At 38.8% G+C, this 24,780-nt stretch overlaps 1 protein-coding gene across 21 annotated transcripts in view; it reads left to right on the top strand.

The window, feature by feature from the left end:
• Positions 1–24,780, top strand: part of DLG2 (discs large MAGUK scaffold protein 2) — a 1,989,136-nt gene that overhangs the window by 1,442,858 nt on the left and 521,498 nt on the right. For all 21 annotated transcript variants that reach the window (XM_070425737.1, XM_070425735.1, XM_070425736.1 and 18 more), the window contains one exon: positions 13,094–13,263. In XM_070425737.1, the coding sequence (XP_070281838.1) occupies positions 13,094–13,263 (170 nt within the window). The remainder of the gene's footprint in view (positions 1–13,093; positions 13,264–24,780) is intronic.

Raw genomic sequence — 24,780 nt, 5'->3', positions numbered from 1 at the left:
ATGTCTTTTGATTGGAACATTTAATCCATTTGCATTTAAAGTCATTGTTGATAAATATATATTTTTCATTTTACTATTCGTATTTTATCTTTTTGCTCTCCTTTTTCTTAAAGAAGACCCTTTAACAATCTTGTAATACTGCTTTGGTGGTATTGAAATTCTTGAGATTTTTCTTGTCTGGGAAGATCTTTATCTGTCCTTTGATTTTGAATGATAGCTTGGCTAGGTAGATTCTTAGTAAGATAGCTTGGCTATAGGTTCTTACTTTTCATCCCTTGGAATATTTCTTGCCAATACCTTCTGGCCTGCAAAGTTTCTGTTGAGAAATCAGCTGGCAGTTTTATAGAAGCTCTCTTGTATATAACTAACAGCTTTTCTCTTGCTGCCTTTAAAGTTATCTCTTTGTCTTTAACCTTTGCCATTTTAATTTTGATGTGTCTTGGTGTGAGCCTCTTTGGCTTCATCTTTTATGGGCCTCACTGTGCTTCCTGGACTTATATGTCCATTTCCTTCACCACGTTAGGGGAATTTTCAGTTGTTATTTCTTCAAATAGGTTTTCAATTTCTTGCTCTCTCACTCTTCTTCCAGCACCCCCAAGACTCACATGTTGGCACACTTGAAGTTGTTCCAGAGGCTCCTTACACTATCCTCACTTTTTTTTATTCTTCTTTAGTTCTGCTGTTCTAATTGGGTGTTTGCTTCCTTATCTTCCAAATTGCTGTTTGATCCTCCACTTCATCTACTCTACTGTTGTTTGCCTGTATTCTTCATTTAAGTTAATGTATTCTTCATTTCTGACCAGTTTTTCTTTATGTTTTCTAGTTCTGTTTTTATGTTTCTTATCTCTTTGTTGATGTTCTTACTAAGTTCATCTGCTCTTCCCCTAATTTCAGTAAGCATCCTTATAACCAAAATTTTTAATTATGGATCTGGTAGATTGCTTGACTCCAATTTATTTAGTTCTTTTTTTGAAGTTTTTTTTTCTGTTCTTTTATTTGGGACATGTTTCTTTGTCTCCTCATTTTGGCTGCCTCCCTGTGTTTGTTTCTATGTATTAGATAGATAGAGCTAATACATCTCCTGATCTTGGTAGAATGGCCTTATATAATAGATGTCCTGTGGGGCCCAGTGGCATAGCCTCCCTGATTACCAAAGCCAGCAGTTCCAGGTGTGAGCTGTGTGCACCCTCCTGTTGTAGCTGAGCCTTGAGTGCTGTTGATACACTCAATGAGTGTTGTCAATGGGAGGGATTTACTACCAAGCTGATCAGCTGAGAGGACTGGCTACAACCATTGTTGGGCATTGGCTGTGAGGGGCCAACCCCACAAAACAGAACTGGGGCTCTGGTTCCCACTGAGCCCACCCCTTGAGTATGTCACTTGTGGAGGGGTTTGGGTGTGCTTTGGTGTGGTCTGAAGTTGTCCCCACTGTGTGTTGGATCTGGGGCCAACCAGGTAGTTCAGGCCAAGGCCAGATGCAGCTGTTTCCTTCCCAATGCCACTGGGAATGAGATACAAAACAATCTACAAATGGCTGCTTCTTGTGCTGGGCTTGGAGTTGCCTGGGAGAGGCCAGCTGCGAATCCACGCTGGCTGCAGCTTAGCAACAGATATGAAGCTCTCCGAGGCCAGATGCTGCCTATTTGGGTTTGTGGTCCTTTGAGATATTTCAGGGAAGTCTGCAACATGAGCCAACATAGACTGTATGGAAAAGCCTCTTGTGCAAGTTGGATGGCATGAGCTCTCACCACAGCAGAGCTAACAATGTTAGCCAGGCTGATGGAGACTCAGATATGGCACCTTCCAACTCTGTGGGGGAGGGCCCAGCAATGAAACAATGGCCTCCACCAGCACCTCCATCTGGGAGAAAGCTGGCCCTCTAACCCTCGCCAGATACCAGACAATCCAGCTCCTCCCTGGACGTCCAAGACATCCCCCCCCCCCCAACTGCCACCTTAGCACTAGAGCTCAGAGTAAGTTAGTCTGAGAAATTTAATATGTGACCCCTCTAAGAGGAATGCCTAAAACTTTAGCAGCCTTCCATCTCACTCAGCCACAGCTCAGCATTTCTCTTCCCAGCACTGGAAACCTGGGCTGGGGGGACTGGTATGAAGCTGGAACCCCTGTCTCCTCAAGGGGAACACCCACAGCTGAGACATCCATCCTGATGTTTAACTGCCTCACATGGTTATAGCACCTGCCCATACTGTATCTCCACCCTCTCCTACCAATCTGACAGTGGCTTCTTCTTTATATCTTTAGCTATTGGACTTCTGTTCATCTAGATTTCAGGCATTTCTGAATGGTTGTTCTATAGTTCAGTTGTAAATTTGATGTAGTTGTGGGAGGTTGAAAAATTGCATTTACCTACACAGCCATCTTGACCAGAAGCCTCTCTTTATCATTTTTTTTAATACAAATATGCCTGGGAATGATAGCCTGTTTCTTAGAAAGATTAACTTTGAGTTGATTATATTTATGGCAGGATAAGTGAGATGACATGAGAAAATACACATTCTCATGGGAAAAAACCACTGGGAAAGATGAGGAAAAGACATGGATACTGTCAGTGAAGATATCATAGACTAACTTCTTCACTTGTAAAATTATTTATCAAACATATATTCAGTGCCAACTCTGTGCCTGGCACCATAGTAGGCACTAAAGATACAAAAATGAATAAGATAGAATTTCTCAGCTCAAGTGACTCGCTCTTTATAGTTAGAGATAAACATTTAAGCAAAATGTTTCCAACTATTCCACACTTTGTACATCCAACCCATTAGCATATCTAGTAAATTCTTATTAGGCCCCTCATCTGTCCCCTTTCTCTCTCTTTTGATTGCCACTGCAACTTGTCTGATCCAAGCTACCATCACTTTTATCACAATTATATAATGGCCTCTATTAACAATATTTTGCCCTTAATTCACCACAAAAATCTAATTAAGTCTCCACATCTCCAAACTCTACCTAGAGAGCTCTTTCTAAAACGTAAGCATTACAATTACTGTTTGTTGCCTTTAAGTTTAAATTCAATTTCTTAACATTCCTTCAATTCTTGATCTCTGCTCCTCACCTTACCAGCCACAAAGCTCTCCCTGAGTCAACTCTCCCTCTCTTATTCCCCTGGTTAACTTCTTTTTAGCCTTCAGATCTCAGCTACCTCAGTTGCCCCAAGAGGTTTTCCTTGGCTCCCTAAACTAGATAGGATTCTCCCATTTTATGTTTCTGCAAGAGCCTATATTTCTCTTGCACTTATGCTGAATTTTAATTGTTTGTTTTTTCTATTCTACTGGTAAACTGTAGAGTGATTTCAGAATGAGCATTAGTCTTTAAAAATTTGGTAAGGTACTCACAAAAATGTGGGGTCTGGATGTGGCTATTCCAGACAGAAGAAGAGGCCTGGATCATAAACCTGCATGATGTTTAGAGAAACTGTAATGATATAGCAACAGACAGGACTGGGACAGTAAAGAGCAACCAGATTGTATGTAGAAAGACTTATGAGTTATGTGAAGGTCTTTGAGCTTTATTAAAAAAACACACACACAAACAAACAGGTAGACTCCATCTATATTCCACAGAGCCCTGTGAGTATTGGACCATAGGACCATAGGAAGACTTTATGTGAATTAGAAAATGATACCTACTTCAGGCGACACAGGTCAGCACCAGGGCACTTGGCTTGGAGAAAGGACCCACCCTGGGATTCTTTCAGTGCTCCCTAGCCCCTGCTCATTCATATATGGTACCTGGACTCAGAATTCCTCAGAGCCCTCGGAGGGATCACATATGAGGGCTTTCCAATAGACTGTGCTCTGATTCCCTTTTCTCATCACTGCAGAGATCACAGAAACTTTGTCTTTGTTCTATATAAACAATTATAAGTATATATTATATGGCTTCTGGGTGAGATTTGAAGAAAGAGCTTCTTTGTTGAGATATTAAAGATGTTTGAAAATCTGCTGTAGGAAATGGAGAGCAGTTGAAGGCTATTAAACAGGGGAATAAAGCAAATAAGGTATACAAGGTGTCCCCCACCTTGTATACACACTTTAACAGCTCATAGCTCAATTTTGAAAGTGAAGTATATTTTAATAAACACTGCCTTTATAATTATTCTAAGTGTGTGCATGCATTTTTGGGACACCTTATGTATTTCAGTAACACCGTTCTGGCAATAATTGGAAGATGGATTATAAAAAAGGGGGCAAAATTAGAGGCAAAAAGACTAGTTACAAATTTTTTCCCAGAATCTAGGTGACTGACAATAAGGGCCAGATCTTAAATAGGATAAGTGGGGATAGAGGAAAAACTCTAAATCTTAAAAAAATATATAGAGGTGACAGATTGGATGTGTGGCTGAGAGAGGAGAACTCTATTTTTGTTGATGGAATGATTTACCTTGATACAAAATAAAAATGAACTAAAGAGTGCTCAGTGGAGTGGAGATAAGGATAGTTTGGCTCCATGCTCCATTTGAAGAGTACTCCAGACTTCCAAGTAGAGATAGATAGTGGCCAGGCTGACCTTGAACTTAGGACACTAGAGCTTGAGGAGAATTTCAAAATCATTAAGCTCAAACACAGAGATGGAAAAAAAAGACTCAATTGAATGGAAAGTGGAAGAACCAAGATTAGAATTCACATCTGGTTTATAACTCAGTGTTACTCCCACCATACCATGCTCAACTTGTCATTGAAATGTTCATCAATATTATAAAATCAAAGTAGAATAAGAAAATATATAACTAGGAATTTTATATATGCTGGTCTATATAAATGTATGGGATTGGAGTAGATTTGAGTATAAAAAATAGGAAATCAAATTCAGCATTTTAAAATGTATCGCTTAATGTGTAGTACTCACTTTTAGATTCTGCAGGGGTACCAAATGATATATCACATCCTCTTTACCTATCCACTCATTAATTGACACTTAGGTTATTTCCATATCTTGGCTAGTATAAGTAATTCTGCAATGAACATAGGGTTGCATATATATTTTTAAATTAGTGTACTATATCCTTTGGATAAATACTCAGAAGTGGAATTGATGGATCATATGGTAGTTCTATTTTTAATTTTTTTCAAAAGAATCTATACTGGTTTCCAATTTATGAGAATCTACCATGTGTTTGTTTGTACTTCAGGAATTATGGGCAATGGTAAGTTGAATGATGAGGAAATACTTTATGAGGCTATGGAGTGTTCCCTGATCTTGAATAGGGCTGATTTGGAGTGGGCATTTGGGTGGCAGAAAGCACCAGGAAATAAAATGGAGAGGCAGGAATGAGCTCATTATGTTCTCAGGACAATGAGGATGAAGATTGGCTGGTGCAGGGGTTTGAGAGGTATAAAAAGATGCCAGATTTAGAGACCCTTCCATGGTGCTCATTTACTAGTATTCTTAAGTAACAACTGTGTACAAGACACTAAGAACACAAAGATAAATTAAACGCAGCTTTTGTTTTATATAGGCTAAGTAACTCTTGATGAAATTTGAGAGAAAAGGAAATGACAGTAGGGTTGCTATAGGAAGTTATCAGATGATGGTAGGGTTGCTTTAGGAAGCTGAAGCTGACCTAGGGTCATGTGTCAGAATGAAATGGTTAGGCGGGGTCTAGTTAACTTGTAATCAGGAAAACTAACTGGAAAGCTACTGCAGTTATCCATTTGGGAAATACCAGAGCCTTATTTCATGAAAGTTGACATGCATTCCCATCTGTGCACAGAGTATTGGACTAGTGGGCTAAGTGATTTCCAGTCCTATTGCCTCTTTCCCATGTTGTGTTCACTAATTTACCTGGCTTGAGATTTGTTACTCCCCTCTCTGCTTTTCAGGCAAAGTGTCAAAAGACCAATTACTGATGCTGAAATAGCAATTTCTTCCCCCCTTGTGGAAAGCTGTGATCTTTCCCAGATGACAGCTGCAGAGAATCCTACGAGCATTTTATATAAGGGAAATGAAGTGGTAAATGGAAAGAGAAAAACAGTATGTTCACTTTAGGAGATAGCTTCTATGGATCATAAACCTGAGTAACTCTCACCCAGAATTTAGAGACAAGAGCAGAAGCCCTATTTTTTAAATGGAGAATGAAGTAGCTATCAATTGGTCTTTGCTGAAGGAAAAGAGCCTCAGATATGAAATTGGTACTGGAAAATGGCTCGCATATTCATAGTCTCATGTGGTATGACAGCTGTAGTCTCCCAGTCCAGATTCCCTTAGAGACTTCATTCCAAATAATGAAAAGCTGCAGCGTTGAAGGGATTGGGTCCAGAGGCAGAGCTTGGGACCTTTGTCATAGTCGGTTAGGTCCACATAAGACCGAATACACCTGTTCAGTTTTAAATGAACTACACACGAGCCAAGTAGAGTGACCGTTCAAAATCCAGAACAGTGACTTTCAGAGTATAGACCCCAACCAGCATCATGTAGGAGCTTGTTAGAAATATGGATTCCACTCTCCGGCTCCAGACTCTTTAGGGTGGAGCCCAGCAATGTGTGATTTAATAAGCCCTCCAAGTAACTCCAATGCACTCTGGAGTTTGAGAACCATTGACCTAGATTTTGTTACTTGGCTTTGCTTTACTGCTTTCCAGTATGATCTTTGACCCTGCTGATAAGTAGTCCCAAAATTATTATTATTATTAATAGCTTATTGATTTTTAGAGAGAGAGGGAGGGAGAGGGAGAGAAATATCACTGTGAGAGCACCACATCAATTGGCTGCCTCCTGCACTCCCCCCACTAGGGGTGGAGCCCTCAATCTGGGCATGTGCCCTTGACTGGGAATCAAACTGGCAACCTATTGGTGCATGGAATGATGCCCAACCAACTGAGCCACATTGGCCATGGCCCAAAATTATTTTTACCAAACCAGAGAGGTGTGGATGGTACAGTGCATGAATTTTGAGATTACTACTTACTATCATTATAGGCCTCATTAAGCTTTAGTTTCTGTTGAAGAAATAAGGAAGCAATATCTACCTTTTAATGTTTCTGCTCAGATTAAAAGATATATACATAGTACACAATGTAAATACCTCCCACTATGTGACAAGCATTTTGCCATTTGAATAAGCCAAAGCCACAGTTCAGTATAATAAGCAGTTTAGCCCTGGCCAGTATAGCTCAGTTGATTGGAACGTCATCACGTACATCAAAAGTTGGCAGGTTCAATTCCTGGTCAGAATACATACCCAGGTTGTGGGTTCAATCCCAATTGGGGTATATGCAGGAGGCAACTGATTCATCTATCTCTCTCTCTGTCTGTCTCTCTCTCTCTCTTCCTCTCCCTAAAATCAATTTTTAAAAAGAGTTCAGTGCTTTCATAAATACAATATTGTTATAAATATAGTACAACAGCCAAACACAAGTAATTTTTAGTATAAGTATTTCCAAATATGGTCTTAAACATACTTACACTAAAAAAAGTATTTATCTTAATAATTATTATTATTGTTTTTATCTGAAATCCAAATTGAACTGACTGGGTGTCCTACATTTTAGTTTGCTAAGTCTAGTAACCCTATTAATATTCTGCATTGGCTACCTACTGGAGAAACACTGGACTAGACAAATGAGCCAGGGATGACTTCCCAAAAGACAAAATAAATTTTGAACTAAGTATTAAAAGGAAAATAGGAATGAGCTAAGGAATATAACACATGTAAAGTGCTCTTTTTTGTTGTTTTTGGGGGTTTTTTGCCAAGTAATGAAGATCCATCTGAGCTTACTTAATCAAAACGGGAAATGAATTAGAAAGACACTTGGAGTATCTTCTCTAAGGAAAAATTGTACAATTAAGCCTTGGGAAGGACAACCATAGACTGTGAGAACGTATTGTGGGGAGTCCAGGAGGATCCCTCTCACCTTCTCAAGCCTTTGCTTCTTTCCTTCTATATGCTTTTTTTATAGTTTATTGATTTTTATTGATTTCAGAGAGAAGGGAGAGGGAGAGGGAGATAGAAACATCAATGATGAGAGTGAATCATCAATCGGCTGCCTTCTGCATGCCCCCTACTGGGGATCAAGCCCGCAACCCTGGCATGTACACTGACTGGGAATTGAACAGTGACCTCCTGATTCATAGGTCAATACTCAACCACTGAGCCCCACTAGCCTGGCCCTTATATATGCTTTAAAAAAATATCCATCATCTCTACATTCACAAAGAACCACAGCTAAATCTTATCTTTTCTTCCAGTATTTTTTTTTCTTAAATATATTGGGTTCACATTGTTTATAAGATTGTACAATGTTATAATACATAACCTGTATATATCATTGTATGCTCATCATTCAAAGTTTAGTCTCCTATCCTCATGTATGTGATTCCCTTTATCCTCTTTAATCTCCTCCAACTTTCCCTCTGGTAACCACTATACTATGTTAATGAGTATTTTTGTTCTTGGTTATTTGTTTTGTTCATCCATTTGTTGCTTTCTATTTTATATCCAACATATGAGGGAAATCATATGATTCTTGTCCTTTTCTGTCTGACTCAGCATGATACTCTCAAGATCCACCCATGATGTTGCGAATGGTAGTATTTCATCTTTTCCTATGGCTGAGCAGTATTCCATTATATGTATGTAACACATCTTCTGTATCCAGTTGTTCACTGAAGGACACTTGGGTTGATTTCCTGCCTTGGCTACTGTGAATAATACTGCAGTGAACAGAGGGGTACATATATCTTCATGAATAGATATTTTCAAAATTTTTGAAAATGGATACCCAGAAGAGGGATTGCTGGGTCATATGGTAGATCTATTCTTAAGTTTTTGAGGAACCTTTACCCTTCCAGTATTTTAAATGCATAAAGAACAGAAATTTTTAAATTTTGTAACCACAAGCATTTAGTGATTATTTAATTTATTTTTTTAATATATTTTATTGATTTTTCACAGAGAGGAAAGGAGATGGATAGAGAGTTAGAAACATCAATGAGAGAGAAACATCGATCAGCTGCTTCCTGCACACCTCCTACTGGGGATGTGCCCGCAACCAAGGTACATGCCCTTGGCCGGAATCGAACCTGGGACCTTTCAGTCCGCAGGCCGACGCTCTATCCACTGAGCCAAGCCGGTTAGGGCCATTTAGTGATTATTTTAAATAAATTAACATCCTTAAGATATATAAAATCACAAATCTTATTTTACAACAGAACATACTTTAATATCTATGAAAGTATGTATTACATGTGATTTTAAATTATATCTTCAAAATGGAACAAATACTTTGTTAAATATTGTTTGACTTTTCAGTGATACTATATCATGTTCCAGACCACTAAATTGTTTAGTGCAAAATTTAGATGCAATTCCATGGACAGGTTAATGATGAAATGTTCTTTTTGTTTCTAAGGTATTTTCTGCCAGTAGATGTATCAGAATTTCAAAAAGAAATGAAACTAGGAAAAGATTAAAATGAATCCTTTAATCTCGTGGACTATTCTAAAAAGAATATTGTAGACTTATGTCTGAAACAGCAAGCAGTGAAACTATGAGCTTAATTACATGGGTAGAGAGGAAATTGGTATGTAAATGCTTTTCTAAAACAATGGGCCAGAGATATGATAAAGGTGGCACTTCTTACTGGGACAATTTATTTTTCTGAAGTTAGTAATATATTTATATGTTTCAAAATGAATGTAAGTGGTGGCTTTACTCACAAAGGTTATCTACTGGCAGAGAAAGGAAATTAATTACAATAGCTATAGTCAAATGCTATTTGAAGTGATTGGGAGAAAGGGAAGTTGTAGTCTCTCCTTTCTAATTAAGGATTTGAATATAAATTCCTTCAATAACACTCCCAATTTATTTTTCAGTTTTAAACAATCAATTCTGAATAACTTGATATCAGCATAGGCTCCAGAAAAAGGCAAACCCAGATAGGAATCATGTTCATGCCGTCACCAACACTGTACCTTGGCAGTAAAATGTAATTGTCTGCAAAACGACTATCGGTGCTTCATAATTGGTCTGAGTTAAGTGTGAGCAAATAAGTGAAGTGACCAGAGTGATATGGCAAAATTGTTTTTGATGTATGTCATTACACTTAAAGTTGCAGACCCTATCGGCATTAAGTAAGGACTTACTCTATGTGGTCCTAAGAGGAAAGAGACCAATGTTTAAATAGGAAATCATATCCATCTTAGTTACCTTTTAACAAATTCTTGAGCACAGCAACTGTGACTCACCTATCAATAGCTAAAACTCTCAGATGTGTCTTGTGTTCCAATTTACACATACATCCATATATGTCATCTATATGGTTACTCCTCCCACTAACTCTGGGCATGGCTATCCTCTTTCCTCAGTGGGAAGCTGAAGTTCAAAGACATGAAGTAATTTACCATGGTCACACAGCTGATACACTGCTAGGACTCAACTCCAAGCCCCCTGACGACTAGTCCAGTGCTCTTCTCAGTGCTCTAAGGATGCCTGTTTCATCCACAGGTTCAAGAAAAACCATCTGATTTAGGCTGTGATTTGTTATCCCAGCAATTGACAATTAAGATTTATGCTGTATACAAAAGGAAAAAGTTACTATTTGAATAGATACAGCATGCAGATTTTTTAAATATATCAGCCACTCCTTTTTACAGCAAGCAGCATTTTAAGATATGATTAGTGTTCTGAGCATAGGGTGATGGTAGACATAATGTTTTTGCATTATTACGAGATGACAAAATTATCTACTCTCAAAGGACCAGCTACTCCATGGAGTCAGGCACCCGTGGTGCCTACATTCTCAAAACTATTTTAATTGGTAATTTTTTGTGAATTATTTTTTTGGTCAGTCAGAGTGGAAATGTATGTGTAAACCTATTAAAGCCATAGCATCTGTTAGAATGAAATAACATCACTAAATCTTAGTGAAACGTTCCATTTCAGGATTCTGAGGCCACTTAGGGTTCTCATTGAGATAAGAGTTCTAAAAACTCAGATTCTCAAATAGGTATAGAAAAGTTATGGACAAAAATGATAGGAAAATTCTTTCCATTCTTTTTGCATAATACTTCTGTTAACCATGTTATAATTTTTTTAAAGAATAGTGTATTGATTATTAGAGAAAAAGGGAGAGGGGGAGAGAGAGAAAGAAACATCCATCTGAGAGCACAGCATCAATTGGCTGCCTCCTGCACCTCCGCCACCGCCCCCCCATGGGTGGAGCCAACAACCCAGGCATGTGCCCTGTCTGGGAATCAAACCAGCAACCATGGTTTGCCCAAGTGAGCCACAGTAGCCGGAGCCCATGTTATAATTATGAATTGATGTACACAATATACATATATCTGCTCATCACATTAGATGTACAGCAGGTCCTTAAACAATGTTGTTCATTTAATGTTATTTCATTATAATAATGAGATGCTATGGGAACTTAACTTTTGTTTGTATCAATTAGCCTACGGTAAAATTGTGTGGTTTTTTATGTAATTTCACTTAAAGTTGAAGAACTTATCAACAACATTAAGTGAGGACTCATTGTATGTGGTCTTAAGAGGAAAGAGACCAAATTCTGAAATAGGAAGACTTGAGATCATATCTAATCTCTACCCAAATTCCTGAAAGTTTTATACAGAAAATGTAACCAGTTGGAACTTCCATTTCTTCATATCGATAATAAATTTATGGAAAAGTCAAGTTATTTTTTCCCATGAGAAAATGGCAAAAAAGAAAGTTTAATGTAGACTTTATCATAATTCTTAGCTTTCAAAGTAAGTATCTAGGGCAAGAATTGTCTGAGATTCTTTTTGAATTTTGTAAAATTTGAACTTCAACACCGAAAATATTATGAGATGAATTTGAAAAACCAATAAACAAACAAATAAACAAAAAATAGAAGGTAATTTGCCAGAATACTAATATACTAATAGGTTTATTTTGTGTGTGTGTGTGTGTGTGTGTGTGTGTGTGTGTTTTCTTTCTACATAGTTTTATTTTTCAGATTTTCTAAAAAATCAAGAAAAAATAATTTATAAAGTCACATTTGTTATGTCTCTATGTTATCAGAGAATTGCATGGGTGGAACTTCTCTGATGCTAGTGGGAGTGGGGTTCTTACAATATCTTGAGAAAAAGAATTATCTAAGACTCGCACGGGAGAATGAGTTATTTTTATTCGCATGAAATTATATCCCTTGGTTTCCCAAGACCCCTTTCCCTTAAACCAGTCCTGGAAAAGGTGCAGCTGGGGTTTCAACAGAGCTGGAAGCCAGTGTCCAGAGTTTCCGTTCTGTGGTGGAGCTGAATCTGGCAGAGAATGAGGCTAATTGTAACCCATTGATCCATTGTGTGTGGGGTCCACATGGCTGTGGGCCACATGAGCAAATGCTTTGGAGCACACCCCCTGCAGTCAGAGATCCGGGACCAGAAGGGGGCCAGGTGGGCCAAGAGAGTAAACTTTCTTTGTTTTGGAGTTTAAATATCCAATCTTCCCACGCTTACAGTAGCCAGGCCTATTGTGGCCAATGGTTTGTTTCCAGATGTGATTGACATGCAAGCAGCATCCCACTTCACCCAGACCATACTGGGCATGTGTCTACTGTGCAGTCTCTTCCCCCAGTGATCTGCAAGGAACAGACCTGGAGAGTGTTAAACTGCAGCCTTCTGGCAAAGTTGTACAAATGGTTTTCCCATATCACCTAACCTTCCTTGTACTCCTTTCCTGTTATTAATTAATAACTGGGTTAATTTCAAAGGTATCCTATAGAGTCCATAGTAGTAAGTCTGTAACCCTCAGTCCAACCAATTAAAACCAATTAAAATTATGATGGAACTGGCAGAGACCTTAAAACATGTCCTTCTAACTACACCACGCCTGATGCAGAACTAGTCAGAGTGGACTGGAGTTTAGGATGGCACTTGACTAGCCAATGTGGGGAAGATAGGGAAGCTCAGGAGTTTAAGGTGTGTGTTTTTTTAACTTTCTTTATTTGAAATATTCTTTCCAAATTTAAGCATTTTAAAATTGCTGACATTCTTTGCTCCCCCACTTCATAAGGTTAGAAGGTCATAACGATATTCTTTGAGAATTCTCCTAGACACTTCTGACCTTTGCATTTTTCCTTTCTTTCAGGGTCAATGATTGTATCTTGCGGGTGAACGAGGTGGATGTGTCAGAGGTTTCCCACAGTAAAGCGGTGGAGGCCCTCAAAGAGGCAGGGTCTATTGTTCGGCTGTACGTGCGTAGGAGGCGACCCATTCTGGAGACTGTTGTGGAAATCAAACTGTTCAAGGGACCTAAAGGTAATAAAACCATAAATGACTCACAGTAGGACACCAGTGACAAACCATTTTGTTAAAGTTTATGCTATAACCCATCTATGATGTATACTCTCTTCTTTTATCCTCCAATATTCAGTGTATAACAAGAAATCTGGAATCCTGCAATAGTGGTTATTATAAGTGGTAATCAAAACTCTAAATCTGAACTCAGACAAGGAAAGAATACATTTATGTAGGAATGTCCTTATAAATAATAATAACAATAAACATTTATATATTTTTCTATAAATTTTACATCCTTGTGGATCATCATGACTTGACTGGCATACTAATACTACCTAATTTTTCAGATATAAATGGTTAACCCTCTCATTTGGAAAAATAGTAGCAGTGATAATAATAATAATTGAAATAGTCTATCCTGAAATAACAATTATATTTTTATAACACTTACGGATTTGTTTTGATTTTGTAATACTCAATCTGTAATCTGTTATACCCAAATACTAAATAACATTTTATATTTGCAATAGTCAAAATAAGTTAAAAATATATTTTTTAAATGTTCAAAAAAATTACCTCTCTTGAGGTAATTGCAGTTACCCTGGGAAAATCACATAAACAGTGAGATGAATAATTGTTTTAATTTTTAGGAATAGTCCTTGGAGCTCTGCTTCTCAGGATAATGGCATTCAATATTAGTTTAACAGTATTTTACATATTTTAGAAAAATCTAATAACTGGCTTAAGTGTTTTAAATATTTTAGAAGAGTGTGAGTTGATAGTTACTATAATATTTTAGTAAATCACTTCTCTTTCCTTTAAAATCTATTTTATCTCTAATGCAATATGCTATTGAAAATAATAGCTATACGATCTTCTCTGGGAGGCTGACGTGGATGGGATTTAAAATATCAGAAGAGCCAAACAGAACTAAATTTAAAAGCCTAGTTCTTTCATGTACTAGCAGATTGACATTGATTGGACCAATCTCCTCATTATCAAATAGATATCATATTGGTAGAGCTATACAATGGGGTATATGAGAATTAAGTAGTTAACTAATATCTGACATGTGATGAGCACTAGAGCTTGCTGGTTAAAAGTGCAGACTCCAGAGCCAAAAACTAGGTATGAACCCAAGGCCTTGTTAAAATAAAAATTAAAAACCAAAGTAAGAGGGAATAAGTGTTCATTTTAGATCAAAAAGTATTGTACTTCTAGAAGCACTGATTCAGACAGAAACCCAAATAGCATTACAATTATGAGGTGAAGGCAAGGGGTATTTATGAGAAAGTAAAGGGAAATAATTACATAAATAGAAGGAAGGAATTTCTATCGGTGCTAATTATTTAAGGATGAAATTTCTATACGTACAAATAAGCTGGTTTATTTTCTAACTATTCAGGGTGGTGCTAATTCTAAAGAATGTCCTTAATTTGCAGTCTTCTTAGTCAAAATGTCTGCTTTGTTTATTAGCTTTACAAACAGTTGTTTGGAATATAAGGCTGGGTTGGCCCAATCCCCAGGTTATTTTTCCCGTTTCAAACATTTCAACGGTTTGAGGTGTTAAGACCAGCAAGGCAGTTCCTCTGGGATGGTGGCTTTGACTCCATTTTTGAAATGTCTCCATTTAAATCATTTTTCACATTCTGCAGCTTACTAGTTCTTTGACCTTGGGCAAATTGCTTAAAATTTCTGAGCTCTAATTTTCTCTCCTACAAAATGTGAATAATAATAGTGTTTGCCCCTAGAGATGTTCTGAGGATTAGATGAGTCAATTCACATAGTGGCACAAAATGACTTCTCAATAAATATTAGCTACATTTACACGTTATTTGTAGTATTCATTGCTACATATTTTTTTGGCCTTCATAACAATTATTTGGCAATGTGAAGAAAATACTCAAAAATTCTTCATGGGCTAAATTAAAATGCATTAGAACCCCAGAATTAAATCTGCAAATGAAAACGAAATAAAAGAAGTCAAGCATTTCCATACCACAGTGTCTGATGGTATGAAAGAAAGGACTTCCTGTCCTACAAGTTTACTAAGTCATATTTGCAAGGAACTCTAAAGCAGAACAAAATGAGCATTCCACTATTTCTATTAAAAAAGATATGCTATCTATATAAATAAAAGGCTAATATGCTAAGTGTCCCTCCAATCGTTTGACCAGTTGCTATGATGCACACTGACCACCAGGGGGCAGACACTAAACGCAGGAGCCGCTGTGACACACACTGGCCATTCACAAAGAAATGGCACTGACAAAGCAACACTCGGCTTCCCCCAAGTAGGACACAGGCCCCACCGCCAGCCCTGAGGGACAGCCCACCAAATCACAGCCAAAGCTGCTGAGACCCCATGGCGCATAATGCAGCCCACAGCTCAGCCCAGCCCAGAAATGATTTCTGTGGGTGCCAGATAATGACGTCACATAGCAATGCCCAGCTTCCTCTCCCTAGCGACTAGCCTCCTTGGATATTTTTTAGCCCAAGAACATGACTTGCTTTATAGCCAAGTGCAATCATTTTACACTTTAACCAAATATCTGTGAAGTGTTTTCCCATGCCTCATCTCATTTGATCCTCACAGAAGTCCTGGAGTAGGTAGATAGGAGACTCAAAGAATCCTATTTTCTTTTCATTAGCAAGAAAACGGAAATTTAGAAAGTTTAGAAATGGCACAACTAAAAAGAAGTAAGAAGTGGTGGACCTTGAAAATGACTTCAGGTTTTCTCACTGCACATAATATAGTCAAACACTGCTGCAGTTAAATATTTTACCCTTTTTCCTCCCTGCATGATCTACAATAATAATCTGCTTTTTGTTGATATTTACTGCTGTGTTGCTGACAATTACCTGAAAGAGAAGTTGGGGTGCTTCACTGGGCTGGAAAAAGTTTAGCTACAGCAGAAAGCAGGTCTAATTAAGCAAGTTTATTCTGTATGTATAAAAGACTAAGTTGACTGGCATGTGCACGATACATAGAAAGCTCTCGCTGGAGCCAATCACACGCATGTGTTTTGATCTGTCATTGTTGATCGTGAATATGGTTGACATTTCTATTCTAGAGAAAGGGCAAATAACGATATTAAAATATTTCTTCTAATTAATTTCCTTTCAATGTGCACAAATCCATGCACTGGGCCACTAGTATATAAATAATGCGTAGCTATTTCTACAGTTCAATTACCAGCAATTATTCAGCACAGCCCTAAGGCAAATACTAGTTTTAAGCTCCCAGCAAAGCATTAGCATTCATTAGCAGGCCTCCAGCTACTCAGCAAAGCTCTTCTTAAAGGCTAGAGAATCCATAGACAGAACTCTTTAATTTTAAAAGGAACACTTTTTTTTTAATCTTTATCTTTGATACCAGGGCCCCCTCTGGCTGGTTTACTTGGCTCTGAACTGTTTTCTCCTTTGATCCTGGAGTGGAGTAGGAATTTCCCTGGGACATGGAAGCACAGATGAACTTGAATCAACCAGAAATACCCAGGCAATAACCCAATGGCAGTACCCAGCATAGGGGCCATGGGGTTATACCTGGGCTTGGTTTACTGAGACAAGGAGAACAAGAACACTGTGAGAACTAAATGTATATTCCTGAAAGCAGACTCCTGCCAAATCCCTGCAGAGTGGGGTAGTTCTGTTGGTCCTATTGGGATTGTGCTGGGCCAGTTATGCTTTTTTGTACTGTCACCATACAAAGGTCACGGATGGGGATATGTTTCTCTATATAAAGCTCATTGATGTATTGGGAAAGTAACTGTTTTGGTCCTAGTTTAAATTCCTAATACCTATTACAGTGTCTTAAATGCAGGAAGTGCTGAATCAGAGTAAATTGAATAATTAAATTGGATGCTATCCTAAATCTGGTGATCCTTACAATCTTATCTTCACTTAGCACCTTTAATTCTTTATTTTTGAATGATGATATATTTAAAAGGAATTTTTACAAAGAGAGTGTATGGAGGACATCTCTAATAATGTAAACATTATAAATAATTTTTTTAAAAGACATTTTTACCAATGTTTAACTCATATTATGGAGGCTCTTCTGCACTATAGGGGATGAAAATGTATCAGATGTGATTCTGATGGGAGAATCAGAAATTTCTAATGGGAAAGAGAGACATAAAGTCAACTCACTTTAATGCAAACAGAATGAAATCAGCTGTGTGATAAAGTTTACTATTATTCCAGTGAGGCAAAAAGGAAGATGTGGTTCACCTTAACCAGGAGAGACAAAATCCTCCAGAGAATTTAAACTTAATGCACCCACAGGTCCTTATCTGCCTTTATTGAGTGCAAGCCACCTGGTGTTGTAGGCCAACGTCAGCCACCACCTGTGCCCTTCCCCTGGGTCACCCAGTATGACCTACAAAGCACTCGGTAGAAGGCTGCTACTTGTGCTGGACTTTGAGGTGCCCAGGGATAGACCAAGCTGTGAACCAAGGCTTGGGGTTTCTTGCCAAGAAGCATGGGCATGCCAAAGTCAGATGCTGTTTGTTTGAGAGATTTTAGTTAAGTCTGCAGCATGAGCCAAGACAGGCCATTATTATGCAAGAGCCACTGGAACTGGCTGGGTGACCTGACAAGTTGGGTGATGTGGGGTCTCAGGTAATTACCAGTCCTAGGCTAACAGTGTCTATGGAGACTCAGATATGGTGCCCACCTGCCAGCTCTGTTGAGGGAGGGCTCAGCCAAGGAATAATGGCCTCTGCCAACATGTCTGTCTAGGACAGCGGTTCTCAACCTGTGGGTCGTGACCCCTTTGGGGGTCGAACGACCCTTTCACAGGGGTCGCCTAAGACCATCGGAAAACACATATATAATTACATATTGTTTTTGTGATTAATCACTATGCTTTAATTATGTTCAATTTGTAACAATGAAAATACATCCTGCATATCAGATATTTGCATTATGATTCATAACAGTAGCAAAATTGCAGTTATGAAGTAGCAATGACAATAATTTTATGGTTGGAGGTCACCACAACATAAGGAACTGTATTAAAGGGTCGTGGCATTAGGAAGGTTGAGAACCACTGGTCTAGGAGAAAGCTGCCCATCCAGCCAGACAATCCAGTTCAACCTCATATGCCCCTGTTACATTTTGAGCTGCTGCTCTAATGCTGAGCAGAATGAGTTAGTCTAAGTCCCTGGCACAGGACCTTTAAAAGGAACTGCCTGGGTATGGGACCAGCCCATTCTGCATCTCCACTTCTACTACCAGTCTCCACGTGGTTCTTCTTTATATCTTTAGTTATATGACTTCTGTTGATTTAGATTTCAGGTGGTTCTCAATGAAGGTTGTTCTATAGTTTAACTGTAATTTTTATGTGGTTGTGGGAGGAAGTGAGTACTGGCATTTACCTATGCCACCGTCTTGCCCCAAAGCTCTATTAACTCAATTTTATGGACATTTTTAATGCCCAGACTATTTTTATTTTGGGATTGTTTTTTGGTTTTGTTTGTTTTTACATGGGATACAAAGTAAACAATGTTATTCCTTCCTGTTGTAAAAATAAAATATTAAGGGATTCTTTAAGAGAATAATTTTTGGCAAAATTAAATTTCCAGTTTTTCAATTCTATACCTTGTGTTTATTCCATATTTGTACAAATTCCTATTTCTGAAATGACCTTGTGTATATAATTCTGTCTTTGTAGCAGGGTTAACCTTCCCAATATTCAATTGGAATCATTCAGCTGGCCATTTATGGCCATGTATTTCAGTAATGAATATTTGAGTAATATGCAATACTGTTTTAGAATGTCTTTTCTTAACAATATATAAAAATTTTCCTCACCTCACAGTTACAGATTTGGTCATTGCAAGCAGCTGGGTTGGCAGTGTGTGGGCAGTCTGTTGAGGGAAAAAAAGGATAATTATATACAGGAAGCAGTGATTAGGCAAATCCATTTAGATTTGCCAAGCAACCAGAAATAGGCAAGGAAGAAAATCTTCCTTGTGGTTTCCAATAGGTTTACAATAAAAGTCTTTCTAGTGACTTTCCCAAGAACACACTAAGTCATAACTTCTAAGTGTTATCAGAGAATTGTGTGAATTGTGTAGACGTTCTTAAACATCATTAAGTAGCTATGGGACCTGGAGCAAATATTTTAACCTATTTGTGCTTCAGCTTCCTCATATGAAAAATTGATATATTTAAGTATCTAATTGATAAGGTTATTTTCAGGATAATAATTATAAATTCTCAATGCATGTTTATAATATATATATTACATATATTTGAGTAATATATATTATATATATTTGAGTATTAATCTTTGTTGAATTAATGAACTGAAAGTTAATTAAAAGTTTTGAATATTTAGCAGTTTCAGATGGAGTCAAAATATATTTTTGTATGTTAACACTACGGTGTCGGGTGAATTTCCCGCCAAAATATAAGATGGCGGTTCGCATACGCAGGTAGGTATCTTTGTGAACGGCAAACAAACAAATATTTGGTAATACGCAGTTACAATCGGCCCGAGTTTACACGTTTCCCGCACTCCACCGCAAATCTATATGAACGGAGTTAAGACGGCTCCCGCGGAGTACGCGCAATTCACGCGAGCCGACTTAACTCGTTTCCCGCAATCCAAGTGTTAACTAAGATCTCTGCATACACACACACACACACACACACACATATGTGTGTATATATATATCCTATACTAATAAAAGACAAACATGCAAATTGACTGTACTTTTGCTATGCCTTAAGCCACGCCCACCAGCCAATCAGAGTGACTATATGCAAATTAACCCAACCAAGATGGCGGCCGGCAGCCACGGAGCTGGAGTGAGCAGGAGGTTTGCTTGCTCCAGTGATGGAGGAAGCCAAGCTTCTCTGCCTGCCGCAGCCCGGCTCTGAGCTCCACTGAAAGCAACAAAGTTTCAATTATAGAAGGTAAACAAACCCCAGGTACCTGCTTTCAGCCAGCTGTGGCCATGGAGCTGGAGCAAGCAAGAGTGGGTTGCCCCTGGTGATGGAGGAAGCCAAGCTTTCTGCAGGCCTCCACTAAAGGCAACAAAGTTTCAATTATAGAAGGTAAATAAATCCCAGAATAAAAAAAAAAAGAAAAAGAAAAAAAGGAGAGGCTGGGAGCTTACATTGCCAGGGTGCTTGGCCAGCCTTAAAACGGCCCTCAGCCCCTCACCCAGACTGGCCAGGCACCCCAGTGGGGACCCCCCACCCTAAAGGGCGTGTGGCCAACCTGAAAACAGCCATCAGCCCCTCACCCAGGCTGGCCAAACCTCCATGGGGTGAGGGTCCCCACTGGGGTGGACATCCTTCAAGGGGTCCCACACTGCAAGAGGGCATAGGCCGGGCTGAGGGACCCCCCAAGTGCACAAATTTTTGTGCACTGGGCCATATATACACACACACACACACACACACACACACACACATACAAAAGCTAGTGATGTTAACATTGTATGTGCACATACACTGAGTGGCCAGATTATTATGAGCACCTGACGTTTGTAGGCAAATTAGCTATAATTTCGCGCTGAAGTTGCTAAAGGGCTACACCATTATAAATAGGGAAGCAGGTTGTTTACCACAACAGTAGAAGTGATTTTTTTCTGAAGATATGGGTAAACAACGCGATTTATCAGCCTTTGAACGTGGAATATATTTGAACGCGAGTGGCCAGATTATTATGACTACCCCATCAGTACTTCGTTGGGCCACATTTTGCCTTCAATACTGCAGCAATTCTTCTTGGCATTGACTCCATGAGATGTTGAAAGGTGATGCGAAGAATCTGACACCATGCCTGATGAATAGCACTGTCCAGTTCTGTGAGATTTGATGGTTGTGGAACCAGCTGCCTGATGGCTCTTTTAACTTTGTCCCACAAATGCTCAATTGGATTGAGATCTGGTGATTGTGGGGGCCACCTAAGCAAGATAAAGTCTCCCTCATGTTCTTGAAACCACTCGTGCACAATATGAGCATGGTGGCATGGCGCATTGTCTTGTTGGAAGAAGCCATCTCCATTGAGATACACCATCAACATGATAGGATGAACTTGATCAGCAACGATACTTAGGTATGTTGTGCTATTCAGACGTTGTTCCACACAAATTAAAGGGCCCAAATCATGCCAGGAAAACATGCCCCAAACCATAACACTGCCCCCACCAGCTTGAAGGGTTGTACTCATGTATGTGGGGTGCATGCTTTCATGCTGTTTCCGCCAAATTCTCACTCTGCCATCTGCATGATGCAACTGAAAACGTGATTCATCGGACCACATGACTTTTTTCCAATGCTCAACTGTCCAATCCTTGTGTTCCTGTGCGAATTGGAGACATTTTATCTTGGTAACTGCAGACAGCAAAGGTGTTCAAACAAGCCTTCAGCTTCCATATCCCATATGATGCAGTGTATGCGAATTTGCCTACAAACATCAGGTGGTCATAATAATCTGGCCACTCATGTTCAAATATATCCCATGTTCAAAGGCTGTTAAATCGTGTTGTTTACCCATATCTTCAGAAAAAAATCACTCCTATTGTCGTGGTAAACAACCTGCTTCCCTATTTATAATGGTCTGGCCTTCTAGCAACTTCAGCGTGAAATTATAGCTAATTTGCCTACAAACGTCAGGTGGTCATAATAATCTGGCCACTCAGGGTATATCATAAATGCAGCTGTGCTTTACTCTCTAGCTTGATACAAATTTATTTTTAACAGGCCTGAGTTATGATGTGGCATATGAATCTATATTTTATGAAAATGTGCATTTTTATTTGTATTTTTTTTTTTTTAGTTTTCCTATTTTGGACATATATTTCAATAGACTTCATTTATAGAAATATCTTAAGTGTGTTGAAAATTAGCCTCATGATGTCTCAACACCAATCTCCTGTATATCCCCCTCACTGGGGCAATATGTTCCTCCTTCTGACCTCTCCATTTGTGTTAAGGATTGTCCTAGCCACCCACATTAAAAGAGTCAAAGTCATTTTTTTATTCTCTTTTTTTGCTGCCTCTATCTATTCAGGCATCATGTCCTTTGGAAGCTACCTCTAACATAACTAGTTATTTCTTTAAATTATCTACTGCCACTACTATGGTGCTTATATCTTTGTTATATAGGGTGGGAAAAAGCAGGTTTACATTTGTTCATATGGAAAGCAAAACAATAATTAATTAATAATATAATGCAAGATAAATTCTGTTTTGCATACTCACAACTGTAAACCTACATTTGCGAAACCTTGTATTTTGTCTTGCCTACTGTAGTAGACTACATTACCAATCCCTCCCTACATACCTGTTCTAAATCAGTCTTCCAGAAATCACAGCTCTGCTCATTGTTCTCCCATGCTTCAAAGTCTCCAGTGGTTTTGCAATGTCACTGAGTAAAAATCTAAATTTCTTGCTATAGCATTTCACAGCCTCCATGATCTCCTCTCCTCCAGCAACAAGATTTACTTTGAGCCTTCTCTTCTCCCATTCGTGCAGCTCCTTATCCAGGTGAGCTGGGCTACATACAGTTTCTTAAACACATGCCTCCAGGCCTGTGCTCATCCCTTTCCCCTTAGGAATGCCTTCTCTTACCACTGTGACCACTACCTGTTGACATCATCATATCTATCCCCCACAAGCCAAGCCAGTTCAATACTACCTTCTCCACAAAGCTATCACTAATTGACCCAAACAAAAGTAATATTTCACTCCTACTAACTTCTAACATACTTTAGTTCTCCCTCTCCTTTGTTTTGTTGTTTTTGTTGTTGTTGTTGTTGCTGCTGTTGTTTTTTGTTAATCCTCACCCTGGAATATTTTTCCATTGATTTTTTTAGGGAGAGTGGAAGAGAGAGGGAAAGACAGAGAGAAACATCGATTGGTGCCTCCTGCACAGGGCCTGGGCCGAGGAGGTGCCTGAAACCGAGATATGTGCCCTTGACCGGAATCGAACCCAGAACCCTTTGGTCCACAGGCCGATGCTCTATCCACTAAGCCAAACCAGCTATGGCCTCCCTCTTTTTTAGTTGCCAGGCCATCTAAGCTATACCCAGGACATAGAAAGGATAGATAATAATAACTCATTTTAAGGAGATTAACAAGCTGCTAATTCTAACACTTAAGACACTGAGTTGGGATCTCTACTCTCTGCTAAATTCAGAGCATTTAGTGAATGCTTAAAAGGAAAATAACAGCTCTATGTTGAGTCTGTGACCAAATCTGAATAGAAATGGGAAGAGTTAGGGTGAAGAGATGAAGGAGAGTCCAAGACAAATGATGATTGTCACTGCATTGGAGCAACATGGAAAAGCAATGTCAAGATAGAAGCTGAATTATTTCACTGTCAGGAGGAGTCCCTTAAGAGGGCAGCCCTTGTGTCGGCCCATTTATTTTCATAATTTACAGAAACTCTCTGTTCAAGAGATGGAGCAAAACAGTGTTTGAAGCATCTAGCAGTTTGCTTAACAGGCTCATCAACCAAAAACCAATTTCCAAGTTATTGGAAGCTTTTTTTATGTAATTTTTTCTTCATAGCCTGTGTGACACATATATTGTCCAGCTTGGTAAAATATCAACTTGACATGTGTCCCATATCACAGACAGTTTATCAAGTATCTAACTTGAAGGTGTCCAGATTGTCTACATCTGCATACTCATTTGCTTTCTCTAGTCCACCCTTGTTCCTCCATCTGCTCTTGTCTTTTCTCTCTGACACTAACATGAACACAGTGAACTTCCTCAGTGTTGATGTGAGAAACCCATCTGACAGTTTTCAGAGGTGGTCACTGGATAAACTGACTATTCCACAACTTGATTTTGTTATGTGGTCCTAGAGCTGCAGGTACTGAGCAAAATCAGTGCCTAGCGAACACTGATGAACTAAGATTTTAATTGAAAATTAAGTGTACTTCCTTTATACATAGTACAGAGATTCCCTGCATTGAAATTCTTCCTTTTATTTCCTCTGTCCATGGATAGCTTTGCTGATAAACTGCTATCACCTGACTACCACAGTTGGGAATGTGTAAGTTTTGCAAAGTTTTTGGTTGTCCAGAATTCAGCTGTTTATACCAAGGCAGTTCAGCAGACCACTGGGTAAAAACTAAACACAAAGGTTATGCAACTGTTTTGAATACTAGCATCCACCATTTACTGCATCAAGTATTTCCCTTTTTCTTGCCTTGGGGTAAATTATAATTTGTATTTGTTTTTTAATGCATGTGCAAATGTGTCTCTGAATGCAGGGCACAGTTTACTCTTTATTCAGGCCCATGTCCTGGGCCCGGAGTTCTAAGTGGTAGGTAGACCTATTTGTGGTAAAAGGCCATTCTTAACAATGGTTTGACTCTTAGTAAGAACAAATGGAAAACGTAGCTATTTGGCATGAGGTCTCAAAACACTGCATGTTCCTTTCAGTGCTAAAAATGTTTTTAGTCCTTTTGATTTACCAAAATTGTTCCCTTGAGGACACAGGGAGATTTGCGTGAGTGCATGGGTAGTGCAACCTTTTATTGAAAGATAATATTCACAGTC

This window comes from Myotis yumanensis, unplaced genomic scaffold (genome assembly GCF_028538775.1).
Source record: "Myotis yumanensis isolate MYYU_CA2020_CCGP unplaced genomic scaffold, mMyoYum1.0.hap1 SCAF_10, whole genome shotgun sequence".
In the NCBI taxonomy this organism is placed as follows: domain Eukaryota; kingdom Metazoa; phylum Chordata; class Mammalia; order Chiroptera; family Vespertilionidae; genus Myotis; species Myotis yumanensis.
This window is presented reverse-complemented; position numbering and strand designations above follow the sequence as displayed.